The following is an 18873-nucleotide window of genomic DNA, read 5'->3' on the forward strand; positions in this document are numbered from 1 at the left end:
TCAACCAGGAGTTCCATGGGCAGGAAAGCAGGATAGAGCAGGGTTAGGCTGGAATCCCATCCCATGTTTTCCATCCCGGGGGTCTACCATGATCTGTCTTTCTCCCAGGCCAAACGGGACTCTGCCAGGGAGTGTGGAAATCCAGAACAACACCATCTATTTCAAGGGTCCTGTCTCCTACAGCGTGGCTGGCACCTACATCTGCGAGGCCTCCAACGCCATCGGCACGCGGTCGGGCTTGGTGGAAGTCAATGTCACAGGTAGGAAACCACGTGGGCTGCTCTGAAAGAGGAGGGAGGTGGGAGAGGAGGGCGGGAGCTGCTCACCTCTACCAGCCTTAATGTTGTCATGATGTCTGTCTGAATCTCCAGCGTCTCCTTCCAGCAGTGGGGAGTTTGGTGGTGCAAAGGGAGCGGGGACGGTCGTTGCTTTGTGCTGGTCTTGCTCGGGTGTGCTTGGGTTTTTCTCCTTTCCTCTCGTTGTCTTTTCCTTTCTTACACCAAGACACATTCAGTCTCATTCTCCCTTGTCTTCTTCTCTGCTTTGGACTCAGATAGCTGGTTGGGCACGCCAAAAGCCAAGACGTGTCAGCAGTGTGTTTGTTGGGAGGCAGGAGGAGCAGGGCGAGGACAGGGCTGACAGTGAGATGGAGAGCCATTTGTTCAGGTGTTGCTGTTTGTAGGCATCTCGGTGATTTCTTAGCTGTGCTCCGTCCAACGCCGTCTTCCTCTGTGCCGTGTGTGTCACCATGAACAGCTTTACCCAGGCTCCAGAATGGAGTGGTGTCACAGGCACCCAAAATGCACCAGGAAGGGGGGGGTGATGCGCCGAGGGCTCTGTGCTGCTCTCCTTTGGGTACCCCTGCATCCCAAGGGGACCGTGGCCAAGCAGCAGGTGGAGCACAATAACTGCTACTGGGGATGCTGGGGGAGCAGACCTGCTCAGGGGGGCTGGGGAGCAATGGTGGGGGAGCAGAACGAGGAGGGCTGGGCTCTGACCTCCTCCAATGAGCTCCGGCACCGCGCCTGGCACCTCACTGCTCAGTTCCCTGCTCTGCAGTGTGGGGAAACGGGGATGATCTTCTGCTATCTGAGCGCTTGGAGGTCAGTGGATGGGGTGTGCTAAGTAGATGCTGATGAGGAAGTATTTATTTATGGTCATCATCGTGGTAGTGGGCCTTTAATTTGCACCTCCTGACCTGGATCCGTGCCTGCTTTGTTGTTCCTGCTATCTGCCTCTCTCTCGGGGATTTTTTGTTTGCTGGTGGAAGGAACCAGACTAACAGAGCTCTGTGTTGAGCACAGATGTGGGACGGCACCTGCCCTGCCATATCCCTGCCCCAAACCCACACAGATCATTTCCAACACCCATCTCAGCAAGGTGCCCTCCAGAGCATCATGGTTCTGAACGCTGGCGACAGCAATCAGGACATCTCCATCCCAGTGGTTTTCAAGGGAACAGTTTCTAACACTCACCAAGGGGAAAATGGGCGAGTTTTCTAGGGAATGACTTGGGGTGGGTAGCTCTGCCTGCCCACAGTCCCAATTTATTCCCAGAAGTCTGAATTGTGGTGCTGAGGTTACAGGAGAGGGATGGAGGGACACGGCAGCCGCTGCCCCCCTAGGAGGGATGAGCAGCTGACATGCTAAGCCAGGGCTCCACCATGTAAAAAAAAACCCCACACTGTTAATAATTCATTGGATCTGAATATGTTTATCCAGCTCTCCCTCGGGAGCGATTAGGCCAGTGCTGGGGAGGGCTCAGCCGTCCTCACTCAGCTATTACAGGTACATTTGTTTGGGTCTTGCAGGCAATTTAGGGATTGTCAGTGGACCACGAAACCTCTTTCAAGAGATGCACGCAATAAATGGAGTTCAATCTAGTGAGCAGCCAGCCTCGGGAGTGAAAAAAAACCAACAACACTGAAGGCTCATGCAGAGAAAAACCTGCAGCAGCCATCCCCTCCTTCCTACCCATCCCACCCCAGCATCCTTCATCCCAGCCCCAGGGAGGAGGAGCAGGGATGGGTCAGCCCCGGCTGGGAGGCGATTCGTTCAGGAGGAGAAGGCTGAATGGTGCTCTTGGAGTTATAGCACATTAAAGAGATTGATAAGTGGAAATTTAATATTTTATTCCCGCAATCTGTTCCTGTAATAGCTTCTCCTGCCTTGCAGGACCTTTGTCAGTCGCAAGCAAGCCATGTAGTGTGACATGTAACTATTTATTATGGGCGGCTGGGTGACATTATAAAAGGCAGTGGGTATGGACTGCCTGGGTCTGCGTGCACATGCGTGGCAGCCCTGCACAGAGAGGAGGTCACATGCATGCACACAGCTGTGTGTGCCCCCTATCTGCATCTGTCCCAGAATGCAGATGGCCCTCCAAAGCTGCATGCCTGCATGGGGATGCCTTGCTGCACAGCCGTGCATGCGTGCATGAGCCCTGGTGCACTGGTATGTATGAGTATATACACATCAATGGAGATGTGCCTGCGTGCAGCAGTGTATGTGCATCTCCTGGTCTTTAGGCACACGTGTATACATCAGCTCTGCACGCATGGGCAGCTCTGCAGCTTTGGCCTTGGCTGGAGGACGGGGAGGGAGGCTGCAGGAGCTCCCCCCACTCTGCTTGGCTCACAGCAGGGAGTTATTTACACAGCGCCAGCACTGCCAGCACAGCAAGGTCACCGTGCACAGCCCGTGGGGTTGTGACGGCTCTGAGCATGAGGGAGAGCACTGTGCACAGAGCACAGGGTCCCACCCCCAGCAGCTGCATCCCCAGCCCAGCTCGGGGCTGCCCCACTGGGGAGGCTGAGGGTGGGGGGCTCTGCCTGCTGCTGATCCAGTGGATGGCGGTGAGCAGCGTCCGCTGCAGCCCATCCAGTGGTATCTGTGCCAATGCCCCATGGGAGCAGTGCTGATTGACAGGCGTTAGGTGACCTGACAGAGAGATTAAAGCCTAAGACACGTTTGGCATCTGGCCTGAAAGCCGTCACACTCTGACACACCCGCAGCAGCTGCTGAACTCCAGCATCGGTTGCCAGTGGTTTTTCCACCCCTCTGCCTCCTTCCCCATCCTGTTCCAGCACAGGAATCCTCCAGCTGGGAGGAAAGCTGGACCCCCTGGAGCAGGAGATGGGAGTGCATGAGGGCTGCTGTGAGGGAGAGAGCAGCAATGCCAGCAGGCTCTGAAATTACAGCCCCGTCTGCCTCTATCTCCTACTTTGACTCATGCACGGGTCTGCCAAACAGAACGGGTCAAAGTCCCGCAGTGCTTGGGTGTGGAGGGTGGAAAGTCTGCCGTCTGCAACCTGTCTCCTAAAAGGAAGAAAATGCAATGATCCTTGCCGTGTTTGCTGACAGCATCCGGGAGCTGGGAGCTCTCAGGTTCCTGCTCCCCATCCTGCTGTGCTGCAACAGGTGCTTGGCTTGGCCAGGCAGGAGGAAACCAGAGCTGCACGCAGGGAGCAGCTTGGGCTGACACGTGTCCAACAGGGACCCTCTCATGGAGTTTGGCATCTCCCTCAATGCCTTCGGCTCCTGTGAGAGTCTCAGCTGGTGTTGGCTCTTTCCTTGGCCCTTAGGATTGAAGGGAAGGAGATAAAAATGGGACTTCAACAACAACAAAAAAATGTGCCCACAAAAGCAGTACCTTTAAGATGTCTCAGCAGCACGACGAGCAGGAGGGATTTTAAAAGCTGCTTTCCTCCCTATCATAGGAAGATTATTTGGTGTCTAAAAATATGGTTTTTTCTGATCTAGGCCCTTCCTGCCCTCGGGAGCAGCTCCTGCCCCGGGGGGTTCTCTGATGTCTAATGAGGTTTAGGTCCCATCTCTGCCAGGGATCCCACGCTCTCTCCAAGAGCTCTACGATAGGGATAATTTTGGCTCCTTCTCAGCACTGAAGCTGGCCACCTCCTTCAAAAAGCCGTACAGGAGGGATTGATGGACAGGCAGCACGATTTGCATAGGTCTCATTTTTCCTCGGAAACCAACCATTAAAAGCAAGATGGGGCTTTAACACACGGCGTACTGAAGCCACCCCTGCGATGGGCATCGGCATCTTCATCTCCCCGAGGCCGGCACTGCTGCACCTATGGGCGCTGCCGGACCCGCTCCTTATCTCCACGGGATCAAAGCAAAGCTCAGGGCTGTCCCTTGTCACTGGGCTCCCAGCTGCTGCCCCGAGCTGGCACGGGGACAGGAAGCTGGGCTGAATGCAACAGCTGGCAGAGCGGGCAGCGGGCAGCAAGCATCGCCGCTCTAATTCCTATTCATGCAGCACTCCCTGTTTTTACGAGGGCTGGGGGCAGCAGCGAGGGGGAGGCTTTTTGTGCCGGCATTAAAGCCTGGCTTGTTCCCCCTCCCTGTGCTCCGCTGTCTCCTGTTTCTCCCGTCCGCTTTTCACAGCGGCTTTAATTCTCCCCAGACTCTTCCTAATGGATTTTTCACATGGGGCTCAGAGGCAGCGCACCGGCTTCCAAAAATTTCACGCACCCCTCGAGCACAAAAAGGGGCTCCTTTTCCCACACTTCCCCCCCTCTCCGCCCCCCCCTCAGGCCACGCTTACGGTCCTCTTTACACCGCAGGCACAAAAGCGGCTGGGTGGGCGGCAGCGCTGCGAGCCGGACCCATCGTAACGCCGGGCGGGGAGCGGCTGTGCCAACATCCATTGGAACCGGGGCACCGCGCTGAGCTCTCCCCCATCAGAGCTCGGAGGACGCGGGGATGGGCAGCGGCGGTCTGCACCGCCCTCCAGCGGCTGTGGCACGCGTCCCCTCCCCACCACCCCGCCTTCCTTCACCCCATCTGTACCCATTTCCCACCGCCAACCCCCTCCCCTCCTCGCGGCACCGTTGCCAGGCGGTGGGTGAAGGGTGGAGAGCTGTTTTGGGAGGGTTTGGGCTTGTCGTCTTGCTTCTCCCATCCTCCTTTCCCGCAGTTTGGGGTTGTTTGCTCTGGCATGGGAAGCGGGTGGCTGAGAGGAGGGTGGGGATGGGATCTGAACAGAAAATAGGGCCTTCCCCACAAGAATTGTGAGCACGATGTGATGGCGGTGGTGTGTGCAGCACCGGGGGGTGGCATGGAGGTGGGTGTTTTTGGGGGCGGTGGCATGAAGGGCATGAGAAACTAAATATGTGTGGGAAAGGTAGAATCATAGAACCATAGAATGGCCTGGGTTGCAAAGGACCACAGTGCTCATCAGTTCCAACCCCCTGCTATGTGCAGGGTCGCCAACCAGCAGCCCAGGCTGCCCAGAGCCACATCCAGCCTGGCCTTGAATGCCTGCAGGGATGGGGCATCCACAGCCTCCTTGGGCAACCTGTTCAGTGCGTCACCACCCTCTGGGTGTAAAACTTCCTCCTCATATCCAACCTAAACCTCCCCTGTCTCAGTTTAAAACCATTCCCCCTTATCCCATCACTATTCACCCTCGTAAACAGTCGTTCCCCTTCCTGTTTATAAGCTCTCTTCAAGTACTGGAAGGCCACAGTGAGGAAAACATCCTCTTGTCTTTTTGTATCTCTGAGCTGGGCTCTTAGTGAGGTTTGCAATGGGAAAGTGGGCCAAGCTCCTTCTGCAGGCGTGCACAGCCTTCCCTTCTGGATGTGTCCACTTTCCAGAGCTGGGAGGCAGAGGGGATCGGTGGAGCTTTAAGGACCCCATGCACGCCCTATCTGAGGCTATTCAAAGTGGGGTCCCTTGCACAAAACCAGCCTCGCTGTTGGGAAATGCCAGGTAGGAAGAGGCTTCAGATCAGAGTTGTGGGCTGGGAAAACACCAAGGACATAATCCAGATTGCTGATCAAACCCTGCACACCTCCAGGTGAGCCTTTGCTCTGTGCATGGTTGTGGGACTGCAGGGCTGGGCTGGGAGCTGGCACAGACCGGGGTGGGTGCTGTGTGGATGTGTGTGTGGCTGAAGCTGAGCAGCACTACCAGGGGACGGACGTGACATTCCTCGCTGTCTCTGCAAAGAGGTTTTGCATTAACCAGCTGGCTGTGACAAGCCTTCTGTTGAAGCAACATGTGGTTTTGGCTTCCCAGCTCCCAAACCCAGCTCCCTGTGCTGAAATGCATGGCCTTGCTCCTACTCTTTGGAAGGAGCTGCTGCCTCCTGCCTGCATAGAGCCTTTCTCCTTGTTCTGGCTGCAGCAGGGAGCCCTCCAGCTGCCTGCCCCCAGCCCTGCTGCCTGTCGTGCTGCTCTGTGCCTCTTACAGGCTCGTGAGGCTGTGCTCTGCAGGAACCACGATGCTGTTGTTGGGATGTCTCAGGAAAGGCAGGAGTGAAGCAGCTCTCAGGCACGAGCAAAAGGCTTGTGCCAAAAACATCAGGCTGGTGGTTGCTCGAACTCAGAACCTTTGTCCAAACTGTGCAGCTGTTTCTGGTCCTGCGCATACCCGGGGGAAGCTCTTTTTCCCCTCTCTTCCTTAGCAGCTGGGCGATGCATGATGTAGGAAAACCCACCCCATGCACTGCCCTCATTTGTTCAGGATTTCCTGCCCCAGTGCAGAAACATGGCTGGAGCAGGACACATTTCCACCAGCTCATGTGGGGGGACAGAAAGCAGACACTGCCTCGTATCCCTTTGGACTCTGCTTCCTTTCATGCTCCTCGCCCATCCTGGCTGCCCTTCTTGTAGGCTGTGCTCACACTGCTTGTCCTGTCCTGGGGGTGAAAGCTGCGGGCCAGAAGGCTGCAGAGCAGCAATGACAGCTCTGAGCAGGATGGCTCTGGGCATCCTCCTTGGCAACGCTGGGGGATGCCAGGGGGCATTAATCTGGCATCTGCTCACCAAATTCAGAGGCAGGTGAAGGACTGAGGCAGCCCAATGCTGCCTGGACACCGACGCTCAATGGGCACTTGGATGGAGAAAGCTGAGTCTGGCCAGGGGCTGTAACTGTGCCAAGGAAGTGCTGGGAGGGTTGATATAAATCCTGGATCAAACTTTATCTGTGCCAAAACCCGCGTGTCAAACTGCATGAAAGAGAAGAGAGCGCCTTTCCCATCCCTTTTCTTCTTTTCCTTTGGGTTATTTATATAGAAATAAATAGGTCACGGTATCTGTAGGAAGGAGATTAGCGTGAGCATTGGCACTGTGGGTCAGGATGGGGTGGGATGCTGAGGAGGGGACGCAAAGCACCGTGGCCATTGGGTGGGCACAGGAGCATCCCGGGGCCGTCGATACGCGTTGGCAAACTGGACCCGAAATGGTGGAGCATAAACCAGACTGCACCCGGACTGATGGCATTGGGCGCGTGGGATCCGAGCGCATCCGGGTAGGGTGGGAAGGACACACCGCTTCCAGCTGCTGGGCTCCTGCATGCGGCTTGCTGAGCTTGGCACCGAGCTCCCATGTGCTGACCCTGCCAGGACGCACCCTTCTCCCCTTCCCCTGGTTTTTCCCTCCTCTGTTCCTTACCCTCATCTTCCCACCCCCTCACCTCCCCCCCCCAAAAAAAAGGAAAAAGATCGGTAATGAGAGCATGGCGGGAGGGCGCGTTTCCGCATGGTTTGACACTGTTCCCCCTTCCATCTGTCTTTTCCTACCCAGAATTTCCCTACACCCCGTCTCCAATCGATGATCGCAAATCCATGGTGCAGCCGAACATCCCCACCCCTGTGATCGGGGGCATAGTGGGAGGAGTCTCGCTGGTCCTGGTGGTGGCCGTGGTGCTCTTTGTGGTGCTCCGCCGCCGGCGTCACACCTTCAAGGGTGACTACAGCACAAAGAAGCACGTGTACGGCAACGGCTACAGCAAAGCCGGCATCCCGCAACACCACCCGCCCATGGCCCAGAACCTGCAGTACCCCGACGACTCGGACGACGAGAAGAAGCCGGGCCCGTTGGGCGGCAGCACCTACGAGGATGAGGATGAGGATGCGGGAGGTGAGCGCAAGCTGGGCGGCCCCACCAAATACGAGGAGGACGCCAAGCGGCCGTACTTCACCGTAGACGAAGGGGAAGCGCACCCCGAACCTTACGACGAAAGGACACTCGGCTTCCAGTATGACCCCGAGCAGCTCGACATAGCAGAGAACATGGTCTCGCAGAACGACGGATCTTTTATTTCCAAAAAGGAGTGGTACGTGTAGCTCGGCTCGCCCCGGCTCCGGCCATGCACACACACACACACACACACACACACACAAACGCGCGCATCCCCGAGCGGAGCCATGCACGGACAGGGGGCTCTCGGGGCGGGGGCAGCTTTGCTTTACGGATCATTTGTTCGGGGTGGGTTGGATGATGGGGAGGTGGGAGGTCGGGTAATTATTTTGGTTTCGCTTTTTTCAGTTCTCTTGACGACTTTTCGTCCCCTTCTGTGGTGTTTGTATTGGTCGGTGGCTTAGGTGTTACTATTTGCTTTAACGACTGTTGCCCAGCCTGTATATTACAACTCCGTTTGTGTCCCCGTGTCTCAGAGTGCCCTCCCCGAGGCTCCTCCTCCTGCTCCCACTCCCCTGAAACACTGGAATTTGTTTGTGTGTCGTCGTCTTTTCTTTGCTTTAACCTCGGGGGGGGGGGGGGGGTCCGGGGACAGAAAAGCTCACAGCAAAGGAAGCGGAGGTGCCACAGTCAGGGGAAGCGATTGCTCTCAGTGGGATATGTGGGGTGTCCCCACCGCGCTGGAGATCTGCTCCCAGGTCCCAGTGGCTCAGTGCATGGACAACGGGGGAGAAAAGCCCTCGAACGAACTCCAGGTGCATGGGCTGATAGCAGCGTGGAGCAACAGAGCTGCCATTCCCCTCCTGCCGTTCATCACCTCCCGGCTTTTCATCCCTGTCTTTGTTGGAGCGTGTTTGAAAAGAAAGAAAAAGGAGTATTTATTGCTGACGTTCCCTCTGTGATGGCTCAGAGAGGTGCTGGCTCTCCCCAGCCCTATTGCACACCGGTGCGCATCCTCCCGCCCACCCGTGGCTTTGGGGTCCCTATGTTTTATGATCCCACTCAGACTTCATCGTCGTGTGTTTACACTTCTTCCTTCTTCCTTTTGGTCAGAGCATGCGGGCGGCTCGCTCTGTTTTAGCAACAGCCCCAGCCCTTGGGGATGTATGGCTTCGCCTGCATTGCTTGCCACTTTCCCAATACCCCATCCCCCCCCTAAGCAAAGCCTCAGTCGATAGGGAGGTAGAGAGGAAGGAAGGAGGGAGTTGGGGTGTTGCTCTCATCCTCCTTCCCCCTGCCTTGTGGACTGCTGCTATCTCTGCTCTGCGGATAGATGGGATTCCAGGCTCCAGGGCCCTCTGTCTGACACTGACCTTATCCAACTTCCATTCACTGGGTCGGGGCTTACTGCTCTTCTCTTTTCTCTTTTATTTTTTTAATTTGATGTATAAATAAATCTTTTGGTTTGGAAAGAAATCCCCACTTTTCTCAGCTGTGTTGTCACGCACATCCGAATGCAGCGGGACTCGCTCTCCCCTTGCCTTACCCATTGGGTTTCACTCCCCGCTGTTATCCTGCTGCAGAAGCAAGAGCAGGGAGTCAGAGCCGTGCAGATGAGCCAAGGTCAGGGCTCTGATCCGTGCATGCAGGTCTCAGGCCAGGCAGCACAGCTCGAACCCACAGGCTGCAGCTCGCTTTTATTGCGTTAGCGGTGAGCGGGAGTGGGAAATCCGATTGCTGTGCTGTAATCTTTCTGCTGTTCCTGCCAGCCCTCCCTGCTTCCTGGCTTCTGGCAGAGCAGCCCCGTGCCACAGGAAGCTCTGTGTCCCCAGTGAAGGGGATGCAATGTCTGACCCTGCAAACTGCTGTGTCCAGCAGTGATTCTTTCACATGCCACGTTAGCCCCAGGAGGTCCAGCTTTGCAGCGGGACCCACACGTCCCCAGGCTTGTTGATGCTCTGCCAGTGGGAGCTCAGCCTGCAGTGAAATTGTGTCCCAAAGGCCACGGGTATGATGTGCTGCAGTGGGGGCATGCAGACCTGGGGAGAGCAGGGCGGTGGGATGGTGCCCATGGTAGAGGCTTGCAAGGAAATAGGCTTTGATAGCCATGAGCCTTCACTTAAAGGTGTCATGTTTTGAGATTTCCCATCCACAGACAGTCCTTACAGTGAGCCATGTGGGGTATGGAGAGACAAGGAGGTTCAGAGAAAGGAGACAGCACAGCAACACGGTGTCTCCAAGCCACATGCTGCCAAGCTTCACCTTTTGCTGTCCCATATCAGTGCAGACACTGCAGCAGCTCAGGTCTAGGAAGGAGCTCAGCCACAGGGGCACAGTGATGTGGCTCAGAAGAGGGTCAGGTGAGGATTTGCCACCCAGAGACCCATAGGCTCAGCATGGGTGCTGTGCCCATGCAAGGTGCATAAGTGCTTCCCTCTGCTCCTCACCCCTGGTTCCTCCAGCATCACTCTGGAGTTGCAGTGATCATTTTGCTTCTTGCTGTTCCTTGCAAGGTCAGCTAATTGAGCAAGAGACTTATCGGGGTGGTAATTAGCCAGGTGATTAGCCGTTCATCTATAGCAAGGTAGGAGAAAAAGATACAGCAAGCCAAGCCAACACTACAGATTGATGTTTCACCTGAGAGCTGCCTCGGTGCAGTCAGAGCATCACTCCCTGTGTGTGCTCATAGGAGCATCAGTGTCACAACCCCACATGAGCCCCCACTCCACGTGCAGGCTCACCCCAGCTGTTCTGCTGGCGTTTCCCTCTGGGATTATTCATTGCAATCCGCCCCAGTGATGCTATTATTTTCACTTATTTAATTACGAGGTGCTTTTTTTCCCCCATTTTGTTAAATCATTTTCATCCAGTCAAGGTTAAAAAGAAGAAAAAGAAGCCAAGCCCCAAACCCTGAAGTTTTCTTTAGCTTCAATAAATAAATAAAAAACTAATCAGACTCCAATGGTAGCATTGATTGCAATAAGGGACAAAGGGAGGCATTTTCCTGATGTGGAGCCCAGAAAAAAAAGCAAACAGTTCAGCAGAAATCACCGAGGGCTGCAGGGAGAGAGGCTCCAAAGATTGATCCTCCAGCAATTAGAGAAGGGAACGCAATTAACCAGGGGGCTGCTGCACTCCTGTGCTGTTTTCTTTCCCCTATGCCCACACGCAGGAGCGCACGTGCATGGAGATGTGTGCACCTCGAGGCTCCGGGAGCAGAGGGAAAGCTGCAGAGGGCAGGAGGTGGGCAATGCGTTGTAGGAATGGGGATGGAGACCCTATGGGACCTGTGTGCCTTGCACGTGTGATGCACTTGGGGTGAATGTAGAGAGCAAAAGGAGTCAGACCCTCCACGGCACGAAGCAGCAGTGGGGGGGATATCCTCACTGAGCATCAGCTCTTTCCTTTGGCTGCTTATTATTTTATTCCTTAAACGTGGCTCCTCACCTCCAGTGATTTTTTCTCTCTCTTTCTTCTCCCTCTTCCTCTAATGATCATTGTGGAATAACGGACGGACAAACGACCCCAACCCCGCTTTTTCTTTCTGATTTTCTTTTCTTTTTTTCCTTTTTCTTTTCTTTTCTTTTTTCTTTTCTTTTTTTTTTTTTTTTTTTTTTTTGTAAGCTGTGCTGTAAGTGCTTTTGTAAAAAAAAAACCCAACAAAAATAAATGGTACAAATAATGTAATGGACTTTTATGATCTTCTGTTTGTTCGGTTGGTTTTGTTTTCCATCCTTTGTAATGATTTGTTCGAGGTCCGGGGGTTGGGGGGGAGGGGGTTATAATTGGTGTGGGCAGGGTGTTGCAGCACCCTTCCTTTTACTTGTATAAAACAAGAGAAAAAAAAAAAAAACAAACCCATGACAGACGAAAGTGGCTCAGCTGTGGAAGAGAAAAAAAAAATAATAATAATGTACTTTTTTATAAATAAAGAATTTTAAAAGAAAAAAGAAAACCCCCTCCTGTCTTTGTGCCTCTGCGGCCGCGTGGTTCCGCGTCTTGGGGTCGGTAGCTGTAAGCAATGGTAGTGGCAGAAGTGGCACTTCCAGGTCTGTCCCTGTGATGTACTCTGTTTGGCAATGGGAGTTGCTTTGGAGATGAAGGCAGAAGGCTGAGGCTCAAGGGATGTCCAGGACAGCAATGAGGAGGATGGGGAATGATGGTTTTTGCCACTGATGTTGGTGGTGTTATGTGAAATTCTTGAGTGGTAGATTCAAAATAAAGGAAGGGAGAGGGTTTTTTCTCCCTTCAGTGTAAACAGTGAAATTCCTTGTCAGAGGATGCTGCTGAGACCAACAGGTAGCCTGAGCTGAAAAGCGTTTTTGCCCATGGCAGAAAGCATCCATCAAAGTCTATTAAGAATTCTGACGTTCTCCAGCTCAGGAAGTCCTGAAGCTGCTGTTAGCTGTAGCAGAGGGGACAGGCTATTGGGGAAGTGTCACACCTGCTCTTCCTTATATCTTCTCTAGACATGTGCAGTCAGTAGCGATGGGACTGGGCTGTGCCAGCCTTGGGTTGATGTGGTGGGATGGGTAGGATGGCTCAAATGGGTTGGGTGGGTTGGATAGGTAGGATGGGGTACAACGGGTTGGATGTGGTCAGATAGATCAGATGGGTAGGGTTGGTAGGATGGGTAGGGTTGGTAGGATGGGTAAGGTTGGTAGGATGGATAAGGTTGGTAGGATGGGTAAGGTTGGTAGGATGTGGGAGGAGGTTGTTGGATGGGTTGGATGGGTAAGATTGCTTGGATGGGTCGGATGGGTAAGATAGGTGAGATGTATAGGACAGATAGGATTGGTCAGATGGGTTTAGGATGGATAAGATTGGTGGACTGGGTAGGATGGGTCGGATGTGATACAATAGGTTGGATGGGTGGGATGTGTAGGGTGTGATAGGATAGGCTGATATGGTAGGATTGGTTGGATGAGTAGGGTGTGGAAGAATGTAGTAGGATGTGATAGGATGTAGTAGGATGGATAGGATGTGCCTGTAGTCCAGCACCTGGCTGCCATAGCAATCATGCATCAAAACCTACTGACTGCTGTAGGGATGCCAAGGGCCCATTGGAAGGAAAGATCAGTCAGGCTGCATCCCTGCATCTCAGTGACTGATCTCTGCTCTGGGAAGAACAGTTTGCCTTTTCCCCTTCCTCCAGCTTCCTTGCTGTGCATACATGCTACAAAGACAGCCTTGTTCCCAGAGATCAAGGCAGACAGCTCTGCAAGACCCAGGCTTTTGCAAGAGTGAGAGACAAAGGAAGCGAGAGATCAGAGGAAACGTGCACACTCTTCCTTGTGCAGGTATCAACAGGCGCTTTGCCATGCCTCTGGCCTGGAGAATCCTCCTGGGGAAGCAGCTTTGCACCCGGCTTCAGCACATGGGATGGAAAGGACACGAGGGGCTGCCTCTGCCCCGTGGTCCTGCTGGGAAATGCTGCATAGATTTCCCAGGCCGTGTCTGCCACAGTTAAGCAATGATGGATAAAACCCATTGCATGGGGCCTCTTCTCAGCAGCTCAGGTTGCAGAGAGCTGAACGCAGCGGGAGCTGACTCCCATGCAGTGCCCCTAAGTATTGTGTTTCTCTGGAACAAAACAGAAACACGTTGGGGGCAGGAATGCCAGCAATGCATATAGCCCATGGAATGATGGCAGCGTGGTTTGGATCTCTTCTCAAAGCCACATCTCTGCAGGCGAGCACCACTGGCTACAAAGCAGCTTCAGAGCGCTGTCAGTCAGCAGAGAGCCAGAGGAGGAGCTCGGTGGGGCAGAGGGGTTGAGAAGGGAAGTGTGTTCTGCCAGCCCAGCACAGAGCAAGCACTGAAAATGTGCCTGCCTGGAACCAGCTGTGCACAGAGCGCAGGGCTGAGATGTCCGTGGTGAAGGCACAGAGCCATCCGAGCTGGGTGTGCGCACGTCCAGTGACCGACTACAATGGAGTTATGCTTATTTCCACCCCCATAGATTAACATCACCTAAGCAGGATTTGCAGTGAGTGAGAGTGAGACGCAGCCAAGCATAAGGAGGGAATTAGCAGGCGACCTGCCTGGTACCCCTGGGCACAGGCACCTGGGAACATGCTTGCAGACAGGTGGATCTCCCAGGGATCCACACCCATGGCACACTCAGAGGTGCCAGAAGGACAATGGCCAGCAGGCAGGGAAGAAGGCAAGAAGGCTGGGAGATGGCTGGCTGGAAGGGGTGGCAGCTCCAGGAGTGCTGGGGATGGATTGGGTCAGAGTCATTGACTCATTGAGAGGCAAGAGGTTGGAGGTGGAGCACCAAAGGCTGCACGGTCTCCTGGTGCTGGAAAAGGTGAACCAGGAGAAACGTGCTGGCTCAGAGCAGGGTGAATTATTTGTAGCAACAACTTTGTTTGATTAATATATATAATTTTTTTCGTGGTTTCAGATTATTTGCAAACTTGAGTTTGATTTGAATGAACATGTTTGTGAGAGGAAATTGCTTTATGCAAATGCACTCCAGCTGGGGGACCTGCGGCACCGCAAAGTGCTGCTGAGCCTCAGATGCCCTCCGTGGTGCCTGGCAGAAGGCAGGGGCTCCTCCTCCCAACAAGGCACTTCGTTAATAAGCCGATCGTTTAAATATATGATAAAAAATGTTGCATCACCCAAGTTCTCAATAGGTCCTGGTTGATGGGTACAGCCGCTGGAGGGGCTATGGGCCAAACTCTCTCCATCCATCCGCCCACCCCACGGAGAGAGATGTGCCCATGTGTTTCCATCCCCCTTTACCTCCCTGCTCCTCTCAAACTCCCACCAGCCTGTTTATCTCACCGGTTTGAGAAGAAAATTGCCAACTTCACACCTGTCAGCTTTAACTGATTGCCTGTCGCACCGGGGGAGGGAGCCCATCCGTATGGCCCTGGCCTCACAGCCTCGGCTCGCCAGGGGAACATCTCCATCCCTCGAGGAATGAAATGCTTCATTTCCCATCTCCTGGCCTCATTTCGTCGCCCTGCTCCAACTCCCAGCCCTTTCAATTACTGCTTTACAATAATAATGAACAGTGGTTTTCTGCTGGCACACAGCTTCGTCCACCCGAGGAGCCGAGCTCATGATGAAACACTCATCCTCTGAGGGCCACGATATCCCTGCTGGGCTAAAAAGTGCCCTTCCCAGTGGTGATAAAGAGGTGTCACAGCAGCAAAACCGTGCAGGGAATCTGGGGCAAGGCTCTGGGGGGCACTCAGGGCTAAAACATTACCTTCTGCCTATGGGATCTACACCAACACAAGTTGCTATCCCCACCAGGTGCCTTCCCACGAGTTCATCCCCCTTCCCATGCTGGATCTGGAGATTCAGCCCTGGCTGTGCCCTTCCTTAGCCAAGAATAGGTGGGAGGAGAAGCAGGGGCACCCAGTCCAGCTGCTGCCAGCTGTGCCAGCTCCATGGCTGTGATATGAATGCAGCAGCTGTCTGGGATTATGAATAGATACAAGAATAGGAATGCAGAGTCTGAATGGTGTGGGTAAACACCACAGAGCTGTCCAGAAATGATGGCATGGGGGCTTGATAATAGGGAGGAATCGTAATTAAATAGAAATTAGTTACTTAAATGGTCACTTCCTGGGGTTTCGTTGATGTCCGATTAACTTAACTTTTAATTTGCATAAGCAATAAATGTTTAATTATGTTATTAATATATTTGAGTTGAGGAGCTTATGGGCTTTTATAATTGGCATTTAACTAGATAGTTCCAGCGTATTAACTGATGTTTCATAGCTCCACACGTGGCTTCCCAATTATAACTGACCTAAAAATGGGCTTGGAGGACCTGCCTTGATGGTGCCACCTGAGCTACAGAGCAAAGGAGATGGCGAGGAGGCAGGGAGCAGCTCTGCACCCTTTTAGGATTTAACTAGCCCAATTTACACTAAAAACTGACAGCAATGAGTTAGGGATCTGTTTGGCTGAGTTTTCAACCCATTTGCTTTGGAAGTACCCAAATGGTGCCCAGGGCAGGATGGTTGGTTGTGCCATCCTCCAACGTGCAGAAATCGCTTTGTATCCCCGAAACCATGAACAAATTTCTGTTTCCAAGACAGATCATGAATAGTCATTGACATCTTTTGCCTTTTCTAAATTATGACTGCCCTCTTGACATTCTCCATCTGGTAAAGTGCCTATAGAGCACTGCAAAGGGTTTGTTTGTTCCTGTTGCATTCCCCTGTGTGACCTTAGCTGTTGTACCAACCTTTTTGCAGCTTCTCTTTCACGCTGACAGGTCTCTCTCTTTGCAGCTCTTCTGTTTGATCTGTATTGGAGACGGGGGAAGCTCTGCAAGCTAACAAATGCTCAGCTGGATACGGCTGTGTGGATAAATACTGGTGGTTAAGGCAGAGCAGGGCTTGGAGGTGGTGGGAAGTCAGGAGGGAATGAGTGTTAGGAGCATTTCTTTACCATGAGCAGGAGCTTGCAGCCATGCAAACACGGAGCTGATCTCAGCTCTGGGAACATCCAAGGTAGAGCCATCCCATGCTGGAAGCACACTGGGAGTAAAACCATGCAAACATGGCCCAGGGCACGTGGTCAAGCGGAGTGAGACATACCCAGGAGTGATGCTGAAGGTTGATGAGCAAATTAACTCCATTAGTACAGCTGATAAGAGTGTGAGCTGAAGTCCATGTCCCTTCTCTCTGACGGAATTTGTCTGGTGGCTGCTTGTAATAGCGTGACCCTAATGGGCTCATCAAGGAAGCAGGGCTGTGTCTCTGGCTCAGCACGGACACGGGACCTGCCGTGCTCTGGTTGGTGAGAGCAGGCTGCTGAGATCAAGAGATGTAATGGGAGTCAGGATGTGGCCCCTTCGTTCCTCCAGGAGAGGCAATTTCGTGTGTCATCACCTCCTCTAGATTGTACAGCAGAAGAAATAAATTACCAAAGGGATTTGATTGTTCATTACTCTGCTGAGCTGCAAGGAAATGAAGCAGAACTAAAATTAAGGGCTGGGAGGCAGAGGGAACATCGGAGGACTCAGGGCCCATCTTCTACCCAAAGCCAGGCTGGGGCAGTGTCCATACAGCTGCATTGAGCTGCAAAGCATGGGGTGTAGGGCAAGGAGGTTGGGGAGGGCAGGGCGAGACCTTTGCTGGGCCCCATGGGGTTAATGTGCTGCTCCTTATCCCAGCTCCACCCCAGCTATCAGCAGACCCAGGCAGGCATGCAAAGGGAGGTCAGCAAGGGTTAAATCTACATTCCAGGCATGCTTTGCAGCCAGCAGCCCGTTAACCAGGGATGGCTCCGCTGCTGCTTCCATGCTGGAAAGGAAAGGGCAGAGCTGATCCTCACCGGGCAGGGCTGAGCGAATGGCAAAACGATTGCCTGTGCAGGAATGTGTGTGTAATCCAACTAAAACCCAGCAGGTCCCTTCGTCCTCTTGCAGCTGGGCACGCTCTTCAAAGCAGCACCCTGCAGAGGGCTGGCTTGCACACCGCGCTGCCAGGAGCATGAAACCCCACCAGAGGCGAGCCAGCTGTTTGCATGGGTTGGGGCTGGTGAACATGACAGAGGAAAAACAAAAGGGCAAAGATCTGACAGGGATGCTGTGATCGGTGCCTTGGCGGTGGGCTACACGCGCCCCAAACCAGCTTGTGCCCGGGGGTGGATCTGCTGCTGCTGCAGCGTGTCTCAAACCAGCCAATCCTGTTCATCTCTAGAAGCTAACTGGGGACGTGTTTGCTCTGCCAAGCTTTTCAGCTCCGTTTAATTTAGCTCTGCAAACTCACCGTGTCTCAGGCTCCCTGGAATGTGTCAGGTGGGGTGCATTATAAATATGCATCATCTGATCTCGTGGTGTTGCTCGAAGGTTCAGCGGGTGGAAAGAGCCCAGTAAGTGCTAACCCCCATCCTCTGGCTCAGGACAGCAATCCGGGTCACAGACAGGCTTATCTGAAGCTGGCACTCCGCTGGGACACTGTGTTAACTGTGTAGGCTGAACGTGCCTGAGCAGGGATGCAACTGAGCACCAAGGTTATGTTAACTCTAGCAAGGCTGGCAGCTAGCAGAGCTTCAGAGCTGCCAGCCTAACAAAAGGAGGGGAACGGTGATTCTTCCCTATTGATTTGCAATGTGTCAGTGTGCAAAGGAGTGCAGTGCTGAGCGCCTTGGCTAGCCAGCCATGAAATAGATGGGAGTTTGTTTGGCGCAGGGCGGGGATAAACACAGAGGGAACCCTACCTGACAATTGGCTACAGATGCAAGCATGTCTTTCAGCAAATGGTTTTCTGGAGGGGCTGTAGGTTGTTAGGTTGGTTATTTTGTGTGGTAGACTAAGCACGAGCAGTTGGACCGTCAGAAGATCTGTGGGGCTCAGGTTGGACCATCAGCCATTCCATGGGGCTCAGGTTGGACCATTAACGGCCCCGTGGGGCTCAGGCTCTCTCTGAGGCAGCTGGTGAGGATAGAAGGAAGATGGTACAGCTGTGAGACCACCAAAGATTTCCTGCCCTCCTGGACCTCTGTCCCACACCACTCCTGCCTGCCAGTCACGCTGGGTCCCATTCTGCTCCTCTGCACACTGCAGCACGGGTGGGATTGCCCATCCAACCTGAGCTTTGCACTAAATGTCAGCCCCAGAGCAGCGCAAACCCATGGTGGGGACACACCGTACCCCACTCTCAAACCTGAACCCCAAGATCAGCCAGGTGCTTCGTGATGCAAACATCCCAGCCACACGAGCAGCTCTGAGACACAAAATTTCCCCCTCCAAAGTAAGACAGACACAGTCTCTCCTTCCCATCCCTCCTCCAGCATCCTCCCCATCACTCCATGGCCACGTGAGCCATTTCCTCCGCTCTGACATGCCCTCCTCTGGACTCTTTCCAGTTGCTCCGTCTTTGCCTCACTTCGAGTTCCCTTTGGGAGCATCTCTCTCCCCCTCCTGCGAGCCGGTCCTCCAAAGCCCTCATTGTTCCCCTGTTTTTATTTACTGCTGCACTCCACAGCTGCACTGTGTCACCCCG

At 53.7% G+C, this 18873-nt stretch overlaps 1 protein-coding gene across 3 annotated transcripts in view; it reads left to right on the forward strand.

Moving 5' to 3' along the window:
* Nucleotides 1–18873, forward strand: part of NECTIN1 (nectin cell adhesion molecule 1) — a 74411-nt gene that overhangs the window by 36236 nt on the left and 19302 nt on the right. For 2 of the 3 annotated variants that reach the window (XM_025143239.3, XM_025143240.3), the window contains exon 5: nucleotides 109–260. In XM_025143239.3, the coding sequence (XP_024999007.1) occupies nucleotides 109–260 (152 nt within the window). Of the gene's footprint in view, nucleotides 1–108; nucleotides 261–7555; nucleotides 11842–18873 lie in introns of those variants that run through there. The other variant, XM_025143238.3, reaches the window with a different exon arrangement.

The sequence above is a fragment of the Gallus gallus genome, chromosome 24 (assembly GCF_016699485.2).
Source record: "Gallus gallus isolate bGalGal1 chromosome 24, bGalGal1.mat.broiler.GRCg7b, whole genome shotgun sequence".
NCBI classification, from domain to species: Eukaryota; Metazoa; Chordata; class Aves; order Galliformes; family Phasianidae; genus Gallus; species Gallus gallus.